Genomic DNA, 12,782 nt, shown 5'->3' on the forward strand with positions numbered 1-12,782 from the left:
GCCACGGCGGCAATCGTCTGCTTGCTAAACAGGAAAACCTTAACTATGATATGGCTGTTCATAGCACAGGACAGACTTGGAAATAAGACCTCCTTATATGTTCCCGTTACTTCAGAAACCCCTGACGGTCAGAGCACAGGTCCTAGAAATTCCAATGAATACAGAAAACATTTACAGTAAACTTGCAAGTGTTTAAAAAATTACTTTTAAATAGAAAACATCATTACACTGTTGCGCCAAAGATTACCACCTCATGAAGCCTTTTCTGTCCTGCAACCCCAGTGAGACTGTCTGTCCACTACCTGGTCCTCTATGCAGCTCTCTTCTGGCTCTACCAAGTAACACACCCTTTTAACAAGGCCCTCAGGAGCATGGACTCCACTTGGGACCGAGCCGCATGCTGGAGATTCAGGGCCGCACATGGTCCCTGCCTCCTGACGCACACACTTCACTGCCCTCAGTTGTTCATAAGCTGTCTCTCCCTTTTGAACCCAGGGCAGGGTCTGGGTCATACTCATTTTAGTGAATGTGCCTCTAACACAGGCTCTGGCACATGGTAGGTACCAAAAAAATTTTGCTGAATGGAAATCACTTAAGTCACCACATTTTAGTAAAATACAAACATTGCAAATAAGTTTACAAAACAGAGAACTCCAACACTAACATTTAAAGAGTAACACAAATTACAAATTTTTAATAATACTTTATTAATAATTCTTAAAACAATAAATGCTACATATTTTCTACAAAAAGAATACACTGGCCTGCCAAATAAACTTACGTAGCAATGATTTTAACTTACATGTAACTTTTAGCTGGAGAGGCAGGAGGGGCTGCTCCAAAGTCCTTCCCTCCATAAAGGTGCCACACAAGAGAGACTTCTTTAACCACATACCGAACGACAGGGACGGGAAAGTGTAACGGGGCTCTGCTCGAGTCCGTCTTCCTCACCGGCAGACTGAAGTAATTGTCTCTTATCACAATCGCATCATCGACCATTATTTTTACAACCGGTTCTTCTTCCTTCTCCTGAAAGAAAGAAAAGGTAACACATACTGTCTTGTGTCAGTAAAAACCACTGGCCATGCTGCCTGTCTCAATGGGACTTCAGGATTCTGCATTCTTCCTAGTAATTTCAATGTGTAAAATGGGATAATGAGTACTGAAATTAATCATCACAGAAGATATTCTGCATTAACCATAAAGTGGACTCTCTGTTCTGTGCAAAGTACTCCATAAGGATTTTTTATAATCTATAACTTGGCTTTGTAAACTACAATAAAAAGGCACAGGTTTAGTGCGTATGTGTCTGTGTTTAGTTCTTCAATTCAGAGTCAATATTGTATTCCAAACCTGACATACTTCAACATCCTGATCAAATTACCATGTTCTTACTAATGAGTTTATCCTGAATTTGATTGCTTTCGATTCCCCAGAACTTAGTCAAATAAATGCACTCACCAACTAAGTTACTATTGAGCAGTTTAAAACATACACACACTAAACAGTGACTCGTTTTGAATGGGGTTGAATTCTAGCACCAATGCTTAACCATTTTGGTTAGTGAACTGTGGATTCATTAAATGCAGACCAGGCTTTTTAAATGTGGGCATGACTCTAAAATGAAAATTATGTCTATCAGCCAACCATCAGCCTTCACACAAACCACATCTTACCTCTCCCAGTTCTTGGACTAGCAACTCTGTGCAGCAGCCCTTTCTGCCATGAAACTCCCCACCCTGAAGAGTTATCTTATTACACACATCATCTGTAGTTCAATCATTTATGAAGTAATTTTGCAAATATAGAGCATTCTTCTCTGAGGCTTTGAGAGATGTGTCATAGAACTAGCAAAGCATAACGAACATTTATAGAGCATTAATAGTAAATTATAAAACAAAGTAATTCTGAACTAGAAAGAGTTAAAATCTAAAGACCCTTTTTGGCCTTTGATCAATTTGATTTTTAACGCTATCTTAAGGTCTCAATTATGTTATCAATTTATTACCTGAAAGGTTGCTCTTGGTGCAGAGAGAATGCAAAAGTCGTCATTTTCTGTGGGCACACCTGTCACTGCATCACTAATCAAGTGGTGGGTGAAGGAGGCGTAAGTGGGGCCAGGCTCCTGGAACACATTCCCACTCTCATCTGGAAACAGGAAGAGGTCTGAACAGCACGGCTCCTGAACATGACATTTTTCATCCAACACACCTAGGAAGAAAGATGACAGCAGTCAGTTTCAGCACATTCTGAAGCATCGACAATAACACTTAGAAAGCATTTTAACTCTGTGTCAGACACATCATGTTGAGCGCTTTCACCTGCAAAATCTCACTTTTTCTTACAATAATCCTCTGACTGCTAATAAAAAGACTAAAAATAAGTCTGAAGCTCTCTAAGGAAAGAGTAAATGATGGTCTCATGAAGCTAGTCTCCTCTTAGCTATCTGTGTTAGAGAAGCTAAGGAATTCAGCAGCAGCTGACTAGCGTTGACTGGAGTTTGGTTTTAGCCAGAATTTCCTATTGACAATTCCATCCTGTGGGTAGAGCTCTGGAAGAAACTCCTTGGACAATATTGCAAGAGCAGGGAAAACTGGATGTACCCAGCACCTAAAACTACAAGCAATCTCTGCTTTTGGAGAGGGTGGGGAAACAGCTGCTGAGCAGGTCTGCAAGTGACTCTAAGCCACAAAGAGACAACTTCTTGGGGTGCTGGGTACACACATGGGACACCTGTTCTCAGGTAGCTCTCTCAATATGAAGTTCACAAAAGAGTGCATTTGCACCAAAATCTGTATGTAAACGTACATTTTTATATACTTTATTTCATACTAGATTCAACAAGTCTTTCTCTATTCAGTCATTCAAACCAAACACTTAATATGGATTGAGAACACTAAGAAGAATACAGGGACATTTAGCCTCAAGAGGCTCAGTGATAGATTTTAATTTGTCCATGGCAGCACCTTGAATTCACACATCTTTGTAAGTGCCCAGTGCCTAGTATGGAACCTTGTGTATTAAAGCTGCTCAATAAACAGCCATTCAATATTCTTTCCCACATAAGTAGGTCAGCTGCTAATATTTATTACAGATAATGTGGTACATAGGAAGCTGAAGGTTCCCATTCACTTCAAATTTAGAACAAAAGCAGCATTTAATGCTAAAGTCTTATAACACCATAAAATAAGTTTTAACAATTAAGAGTTCAACAACATACAGAAATAGCTAAATTCATCCGATTAGAAAAACATTTTTAAATACATACTTCCAAATATTTAGATGCCCCCCATGGTTCCACCTGCCTGCCTATCCAACTTTAGTGTCTAATTCTTTTCAATAAGAGGGAGCTTTTGCTACAGCAATAGGCTGAGTTGCTGGGTGATTAGGGCTCCCACATGCCTTTGTCCATACCTCTTGATGCTAATGACCTGCTCTCTCCCCTCTACATACCTAAGTCCAATCCACTTTTTAAAAGCCAATTCATTGCACTTGCTCCAAAGTCTAATGCACAATTCCAATCCTTTCCAAACAGCAGTTAGAATACATGACACATTCTGAAGTGTTTCTGTTTTACCTTTTCTAAATCATTCGAAGTCTGGTTTAGTGCCAGTTTGTTTTATTAACCTGTAAGCTACCAGAAAACATAAGCTCTGTCTTCCACTCAATCTGCATCCCCTACAACACCCTAGTCAGTATTACTGGTCTACTAGACACTCAATAAACACAGCTGAGTGACTAAGAAACATCTACCAAACCTCAGGCTTGTTTTTCTTTAATAAGTTACTTCTTGAAGAATTTATAAGAACACGAATACTGTAAGCCTCGACTGTAGCATCAGGGCTTCCAGAGAAAAGGTCTGTCTTACCGTTGGACTGTGGCTTCACAGAGGAAGCAGCCTGGTGTACATCAATCTCCTCCATGGCATCACTCATCAGATCCCGTAAAATCTGCTGATCGGCTTCAGGAAGTACTGGGCCTCGTGAGGACAGCCGACCACCAGAATCTACCTACAGTCAAAGAAACTAATTAAAAATAACTGAAATTTCTCTGAAAGCAAACTATTTCACATTACTTTGTCCCTGAAAAACACTACATTTCACAAAAACACGAGAAACAGGAACATATTCATTTTTCTATATTCTACCCAGCAGCTGTTGCATTTGCATCTTAAGTTTTTTGGTATCATCTCATCCCAGCAACTGCTGGCACATAAAATTAATGTGTCATTGCCTCAAAACCAGTCCAAAGAACTGGGATCAGGAAGAGGCAACACATTAGAAGACAGAGTAGGTGAAAAAAGTGCCATAAAGCTGGGGGACAGGGGATCTCGCTCTGTGGAGTCTGACTTGCTCAAACCTGCCGGCTATAGGACTTTCACGCTTTCAAGATAAAGTCATCGTAGCTCACAGCCTCATTTCTTGGAATGGCTAGGTCAGGACAGTGCAGGGGGGCATACACAAGAGGGAATTCCAAATGGTGCTTCACGGATTCAATTCCAGCCCTGATGCTTAACCATTTCAGTTAGTGAACTGCAGGATTCATTAAATCCAGATCATGCTTTTAAAAGTGAGCATGACTAAAACGGAAAGATGCTATGATGATTACCAGAGGGGGCTGGAGGAGGTAGAAGAGGGTACGGGGGGATAAATGGTGATGGAGGAGGCTTGACTTGGGGTGGTGAGCACACAGTACAATATACGGATGATGTCTTACAGAACTGTACACCTGAGACCTGTATAATTTTATTAACAAATGGCACCCCAATACATTCAATAAAAAAGTAAAAGAAAAAAGAATTAAAATAATAAAATTAAATGCAAAGATCCAATTTGAAAGGGATAATTTAAAATAACTTTTAATAAACTGGAGAATGTTTCCAAAAAGAGAATCAACAGCAGAGCGCCGAGCGAGTCAGAAATCCTTTATCATCGGTAAGAAGAGTACAGCTGTACTTAATAAACTGATGAACAGAATAGATTCAATGACATGGAAGCATAGATGAGACTGACGAATGTCAGAGGGACAGAGGAGGGCAGGTGGGTGGAGGGGGAGAGAGTAACCAAAGAATTTATATGCATATATGCACAACCCAAGGACACGGACAGTGGTGGGGAGAGGGACTGGGGAGGGGGAAGGGATGGGGTGGAACAGGTCACTGGTGAGAAAAAGGGACATCTGTAATATTTAAAACAAAACTAAAATTAAAAAAAAAAAAAAAGAAGAGTGCAGCTGTACGAATCAAAAGCGGAGGTGTAACAAAGACAAACGCGAGCTCATCCTGAAGGACAGGGTGCACGGCCGTCAGGCCCTTACCGGAGGCTCCATAACCTCAGGTAATGAGAATTCTGTTCACAGCAGAGGTGTGAAGAAGAATGAAAACACACTGAAAAATGTAAAAAATGCTGGACAAGCTGAACGTTGTTCAATCTGGACATAAGAGAGGGCAGAGCTGGCACTTCAGGGCAAAAGAAAACACTGAACCAGGAATCAAAATAGCTGAGTTCTGTTGCTTTCTGCTACTAATTACCACAAATCACCTAAATTCTCTGGATTTTATTTCTTCACCTATAAAGCAGATAATAATCTTCAACCTCTATACAGCGCTGGGTTAAAGGAAGTCACATGAGATAGTAGAGGGAAACCTGGTTAGTGTTATGATAACAAACATGGGAGGCGGTATGACATGAATAAGTCTCCTGGTAATACCACCAACTCCTGCCATCGATTTTCTCTTAGCATTTTTACACACAACCTGCATATAACAAGCTCTTACATGATAAATGCTTGCTTTCCTCAGGATGAATGAAAACAACCTAAGTCTAAGGAAAGCATTATGTTAGTTGAGACTGATGCTCTGAGACGCAGAATATCACTCAGGAGAATGATATTCCAAAAGGGCCCATGGAAGCCCCTTCCCAGACCCCCTTCCTCTGAGCTAAGGAGTAGACAGATGATTTTTCAGTTTCTGGTCTATCTCACGCCTGTCAGAAAGGCCCTGCTGACATAAACATGTCACTCACGCAGCTGGAATGGGGCAGGGGGAATTAGTTCAACGAATGGTGTTGCCGACTATACCGTGGTCTTTCTTGGAGGGGCTCCTGGCTCCATCTCCGCCTTGTTGGCTGCATGTAGGTCGCCATAGCTTGCGATGTACTGAATGAGGTTCATTAACGCAGCACAAGAGTCTGAGCATGTTCTGACATGGACAACGTCGCTGGAACAGTGCAACTCAAAGCGCGAGTCGGTCTGGACATGACACAAGGAAAAAGGGTGAAATCTTTCCAAACAAGAGGCAAAATTTTCCCTTTTTGTATAGTTTTACATGAAATAAAATATTATATGACAATTTGTCTTATTGCAGGAAATGTGTACTTATAGTAACTCAACCTTCATTTTAAAATATTTTATCTATTTTTGAGCAAAATCAGGTAAGTGGAAAAAAATTCTATAGCAAAGTCAATACTTCTTTAGCCCCTCCAATAAAAAATACAACTAAAAATTTCCATTTATTTTAATAACTTACTTGCTCTCCATCAGAACCAGACTTCACTGCAGTTATGGTTAATTCCAAAAGCCCCATATCCATCACACGAACATAATCTAAAGTTTTAAAAACGAATTAATAAAATGTTTGAGTATAGCTTTCAAAAAATGCTTATCCAACACCTAATAAAACTAGCATCTCTACAATTCATGGCAGGCAATGCTAGAAATATTTATAATGCAACAGAAATATGATTCATCCTACAAAAATCCTACAATTCATTTTAGTTAGAAACAAAATTTGTCTTATATTAAAATAGAGTATATAAAATTTGATACACTTAAGGACATTACAACTTTAAACTGGTATTTAATAAAATCTTTAGTTCACTGGCATCATTCCAAAATTAAATTCTTTAAAATATTCGTACACAAATAAAACAGAAACACATTCACCTATTTCAGATCTGGGTCTTTAACTCTTACCTCTATTCAGATTCACAGTGACAGTGTTACACTTGTCAGACAGATGTAAAGCAGCTTCATCTAAGATTATTCTGAGAGGGGGAAAAAGATAAAATTAACATCTAAGAAACTAACCTCGAATATATGCACTTGATCACTATATACATAGTTGTATCATTCTTTCTCACATAAATATTATCAAGGTCACATGCAGCCTCTAACTTATAAAATGTTAAAGAAATGTAACATTTCTTTAAAACTCAGTGCTTAAGAGTGCAAGGAATATTTAAATGTTGTAAAGAATGAAATTAAATCATCTCAAATTAATTCTGAAATTTCAGCAGTTTTTTTTTTTAAATAGATGCCCAAATTCACACGGTTTAAATTATGAAAACTAAGTGTCCCAGGTATTATGGGAAGTTTATATATCTATTTTAAAAAGGTAAACTAACAATCTTGAGAATTATTTCCTCCCTAAAAATGAAATACAGTAATGAATAGAAGGTGAATCATCTGAGAGAAAAAAATTGAAAAGGGGGATAGAGGGATATGGCTATTAGGAAAAGAATGCCGATTTTAACAAAAGACTGAGAATCTAATCCAAGGATTTAGTGTAGATTTAGTTTAGCTGCATTTAGTGTACAATGAAGTTCACACTGGTACCTGAGTGTAGAAGATGACTTATCCAAGGCAACACTACTGGAAACGCTGAATGTTTCAACAGTGAGAAGAGCTCGGATTGGCAAATAGAGAGGCCTGCCAGCATAAAGAAACATCAGAATGTCAGTCCCCTGCAGCAACAGAAACTCCCTTAAAGAGCATTTTGAACCTTAACTCTACTGAATTATGTGGTTTCTCCAAAACTTAGCACATATTCTAAATAATAGAATTTTATTCTGTCCAATTTGTGAACTAACCTATAATCAAGTGCACAGCTCCAGAGATGAACATGAAAAGTTGTAAGTGAAGTTGGAGGATTATATCCAAGAACAGGTTCATCAGCAATATTCAAGAAGTATAAAATCTATAATCACAAAAATATAAAATGCCCTGCTTTAGAAGAAAAAAAAGTTTTGATATGATATCAATACCAATGTAAAACAAAATATCTCACACAAAAAGCAACCATTTATTGTCAAATCATAATGCTAAAAGGGAAAAAAAAATCATCATTTTGAAGCAATTCATTTCAAAAAGTATTTATAAAACTAGAACTTAAAATAAAAAGGCCCATCCAACAACTGCAATGCTACAGAAACCTTAGAAAAATCATCTTATGAAACTAACAAAGTATGTATAATACACCTTCACATTATTTTGCTTGGAACGAGTCTTGAAAAAAAGATTTTCCTAAATACTGCTTAAAACTGTCCACCTGGTTTTCAAAATAACCCACTGTTCAGAGAAATTCTTTATCCTTAATTTATACCTAGCTCAGTCTGAAAACCAACCCCTCTCCCCAACATCTATTCTCACATATTTCTAATCTGAGCAAACAAGGAGGTTAGGCTAAATCTCTCCCTTACAGCCAGTTCAGTGTTCATAGTAACCATTTATCTACCCCCACTTTACAGATACAGGTATACAGATGTAGATACAGATATTCTAGAGAATATCTTGTCATGTTTCCATAGGTAGGTAGGTAGGTAGATAGAATATCTCCTGTTTCCTAAATGCTTTTAGGAAAAAAACCTTCTGAAAACATTCAAGTTTAAAATAATTTATTATTTTCCAAGCACACAAAAAAGGTTCCCCTTTCCAAGAAAAACTAACAGGAATCAATGCACTCGTTTTCATTCTCACATAGAGCTAACTTCTTCCCCAGTGTCCTCTGAAAAATAACCAACTGTATTTCATTAACCACATCCAGTTATTAAACTGGAAATTAATCCCAGGAATCCTTACAAATGCCTCGAAGCATGCTACTGGCTCAGAGAACAATTCTGAAATTATGGCATGTAAAGAATATACATCATTTGCTGCTCCACTGTGCAGGCACTCTACAGGCCCTGGACCCAATCTCTTCCCTTTAGGCATAAAGGATAACTCTGTCTCTCAAATGTTTAGGGACCAAACTTGAAGGAAAAAGACCAATCACATTCTGGATGCTGATGATGGTCTATTTCCTAACCTAAAAGGTGGTTATACCAGGAGTGCTTGCTTCACGGTAATTCACTGTGCTGAACATTTATGACGTGTGAACTTTTCCGTATGCGTATGTCAGTATAAAATAAAGAAAGCTGATACATGCACACAGCTCTCTTACCTGCTCGTGCCAGCTCAGCCCAGAAGGGAGTACTCTGTGCTGGAGAGTGGCTCCTTTCAGTCCCACAGCAATGAGAAATTCCTATACGGCAACACAAAGAATTACACTTACCACCTGCACACCCCTCTAGTTCAAAACTTGAAGTCTTCCTAAACAAAATAAATGTGTTGCCTTTTATGCAATCATTTTAGCTAGGAATCAAATCAACAGCAAGTATTTAATGGTATAAAAGAATAAAATACAGCCCGGCCGGGCTTGGCTCAGCGGTTGAGCATCGACCTAGGATCCAGGCGATCGGGGTTCTATTCCCGGTCAGGGCACATGCCCGGATTGCGGGCTCGATTCCCAGTCGGGGCCGTGCAGGAGGCAGCCGATCAATGACTCATCATTGATGTTTCTCTCTCTCCCTCTCCTTTCCTCTCTCTGAAATTAATAAAGATATATTTAAAAAAAAAAAAGGAATAAAATACAGACCTTTGTATTGGACTCAGATTTATCAGACAATATTTTAACTGCTACAGAGAGCATATTCAGGCTGTCTCCTCCAACACCATCTGAAGAAGCTCTACTGGGGCCATTCTCTTCAGAGCAATAAATAGTAGGTTCCAACCAATGCGGGTGCGTTGCACTGGGCAGTCGTACTTCTGTAGGAAGAATCACTCCATCCACTGCACCTACATGCACATTGAGGTGAAAACATAACAAAATGATATGAAATTAGTTCACAGACTTCTATAACTGAAAACAAAAATCCATGTACTTCCACTAAATACAGCATGATTCTAGAGGCAAAATGAGCGAGAACCAACTTGATATTAGTAACCCACCCCTCTCTACTAATGTTTCTATGACTGGCAGTATCCATCATCAAAAAAATTAAGATTTAAAATGCTAGGATAATTAAATTTAAGTAGGAAAATCTAGTAAACATTAAGAATGTGCAAGTATCTCATGTATATTTACAAGGGAACACAGGAAACGTGCTCAAAGAATGGTGAATTCTGTGTCTGTTACTAAAAGGAAATACTACTTGACAATAAAGAATGTCAAGTCCCATCAACTGATGGATAATAAGATATGGTATATCCAAAAAATGGAATATTATTTGGCAATAAAAAGGAATGAAATACTATACACTCCTATAAACCTTGAAAACATAATGCCAGTTGCAAAAGGGCATATATTGCATTATTTGATTCATAGGTAACATCAGGAATACTAAACCCATAGAGACAGAAAGCAGACTAGTGGCTGCTTAGGGCTGGGGGGATGGGAGGGTTCCAGCTAAAGGGTACAGAGTTTCCTTTGGGGATAATGAAAATGTTCTAAAGTTGATTGTGATTATGGTCACACAACTGTGAAATACTAAAAACTACTGAAATGTATTTAAATGGGTGAATTACATATATGTAAATTATGTCATATTGCAAAAACAGAACAGTCAACTTCTAATTCACAATAAGTATTACTTTGCCAGTGGAATCAGAACACCCCACAAAAAAATAATTTCTAATATCAGAGTTCTGTTCTCAACAGATTTTCTTTATTAAACAAAATTTGAACATGTCTAAACAGAAGTGAACAAAACACGCATATTTAACATTTGTCCTACCTTTGTGGTATAGACTGAAGGTGCTGGAATGAAGGCAGATGTAGTGCTTGTCATCAAAACCTTCGTATTTTGTCACACAAAATAATGAACCACTACTGAACTCTAACCAGAATTCACCATGCTTGTTTTCCAGCAGATCTCCATTATCTTGCTAATAAACAGATCAAAAAACAGAGATGTCATTATTTAAATGCAGAAACCCTGGGACAGAATCTCTAATGTTGCAGCCCAGTGGTCTGGCTCTGACCCCTCCGACAAGGTGGTATGAAAAGCTGAGTAATTAAATGGGGCCTCTTCTGTCAAAGGAACCCTGTACTTCATCACCCTTTGCAATGGGCAAGCTGCTAGTCACCACCTCACGAGCAGAACCAGCACATTTCCCAAAGGAAGGTGCATATAATGTTTGTCTTATGATCTGCAACGAAAAGCAAATTTCCAAAGTTGCCGTCATCATGACCTGCCACAAAACTGGTCCCGATCTTCAGTCACTGAAACAGCTTCAAACCACCTCAGTTACAGGATGCACTACCATGGCAGATTTAAAATAAGGTGCTCTTGGAGAAACACTGGAGGTTTGTAAATCCTCACCTTTACATCTGTAAACACTGCCATTAATCCATGATTAATACTCAGAAGAATGGAGAGAAAACTTTGCGAGTTCTTGTTCTGAGAGTCCAGTTTTTTTTTCCTACGGGATCGATAGTTGGGATCAAGAGTAGAAAAATACTGCAGAGTTTCCTCCTCAGATCCACTTTCCTCATCTGTGAGAAATAAATGTCACAATGACGTGGTTCTGACAGCTTCTTTAAAAAAATAGCAGCTTGAACATTATCACAAAAGTATTTATTTTACAACCTGTTTATTTTTACAAAGAATCTGATATGACAATAAACCTGTACTTGCTATGGTTTTTCACTTTACCACTGAACTTCAGACAATATGTAGAACTATCACTATAAAGATAACATATTTCATTAATAATATTCTCAATATACAGATAGAAGTGAGGAAATACAAATAAAAAATATTATAAAATATAAATGAAAAACATCATCAAAGAAACATTTTTAAATACATCAATTGAAAAGGCTACTACTTCACTGATAAACCAGGCAGCGACCTCAGAACAAATTTAAATCATTACCATAGTGAACTGTAGACTTAAATGGAGTAAAGCTGTCCTTGTTGAAGGTATTGATCAGCTGACTGGCTACTGAAAGTCCAACACCATATGAAATATTTTCAAAAGTCTCCACTGGTGAAGGAGCTGTTGGTTCCCAGAGCAGCAAGTCATTAAAGATCCTATAAGACAACGTTGAAAAATAAGTACATAATTCCTAGTTCAACTGAAGGCAAACTAAAGAATATCCCTTTAAGACATCGCATGAATAATAAGTTTTCTAAATGGTGAAATAGAAACTAGATCCTACAAAAGTTTTTATTTAAATATCAATTATGTTCAGATAATAGAAAAACAACTGGCATGACTATAATGCAGGGCAGTGAGAAAGGAATCTGTACAATAAGAAACCTAATGAGATACCTGTCTACCTTTGCCTGTGTTAGGTGCATCAAATTACATACACGTAAATGCACTTTAAAGAGGGAAGTTATTTAAATTTTTTTTAAAACACCTAAGAACAAAATGAAGACTGTTCAGACATGTGAAAGCACTCTGTGAACTAGAACAGATCCTGCACTGTCTCACTTGACCCACCCACCACTCCTGTGCACAGTCAAGGAAGAACCTTCACTCTCACTTGACACTTGAAGAACCTGCCTCATAAAGGTTTAGTGACCTGCCCAAGGTCACACAGCTACTTAGTGGGAAAATTGGGACCAGAGCCCAGATCATGGCCAGCTCCTAACACACGTTTCCATTACGCACTTTCTCTAGGGATATCAGCTTTCTCTCTTCACCAGATTCACTGGGAAGGCTGCATGAGATGAAGG

The 12,782-nt window shown here is 38.3% G+C and overlaps 1 protein-coding gene across 2 annotated transcripts in view; it reads right to left on the reverse strand.

The window, feature by feature from the left end:
- The window catches only part of ATG2B (autophagy related 2B), a 60,142-nt gene that overhangs the window by 16,839 nt on the left and 30,521 nt on the right, over positions 1 to 12,782 (reverse strand). For both annotated transcript variants that reach the window (XM_081143812.1, XM_081143811.1), the window contains exons 19-31: positions 11,974 to 12,131; positions 11,418 to 11,590; positions 10,830 to 10,980; positions 9,692 to 9,891; positions 9,218 to 9,298; positions 7,869 to 7,975; positions 7,615 to 7,707; positions 6,973 to 7,043; positions 6,527 to 6,603; positions 6,079 to 6,249; positions 3,869 to 4,010; positions 2,009 to 2,211; positions 803 to 1,029 (exon numbers count right to left, since the gene is read on the reverse strand). In XM_081143812.1, coding sequence (XP_080999938.1) covers positions 803 to 1,029; positions 2,009 to 2,211; positions 3,869 to 4,010; positions 6,079 to 6,249; positions 6,527 to 6,603; positions 6,973 to 7,043; positions 7,615 to 7,707; positions 7,869 to 7,975; positions 9,218 to 9,298; positions 9,692 to 9,891; positions 10,830 to 10,980; positions 11,418 to 11,590; positions 11,974 to 12,131 — 1,854 coding nt within the window. The remainder of the gene's footprint in view (positions 1 to 802; positions 1,030 to 2,008; positions 2,212 to 3,868; positions 4,011 to 6,078; positions 6,250 to 6,526; positions 6,604 to 6,972; positions 7,044 to 7,614; positions 7,708 to 7,868; positions 7,976 to 9,217; positions 9,299 to 9,691; positions 9,892 to 10,829; positions 10,981 to 11,417; positions 11,591 to 11,973; positions 12,132 to 12,782) is intronic.

This window comes from Miniopterus schreibersii (genome assembly GCF_964146895.1).
Source record: "Miniopterus schreibersii genome assembly, chromosome: 1".
Classification (NCBI taxonomy): domain Eukaryota; kingdom Metazoa; phylum Chordata; class Mammalia; order Chiroptera; family Miniopteridae; genus Miniopterus; species Miniopterus schreibersii.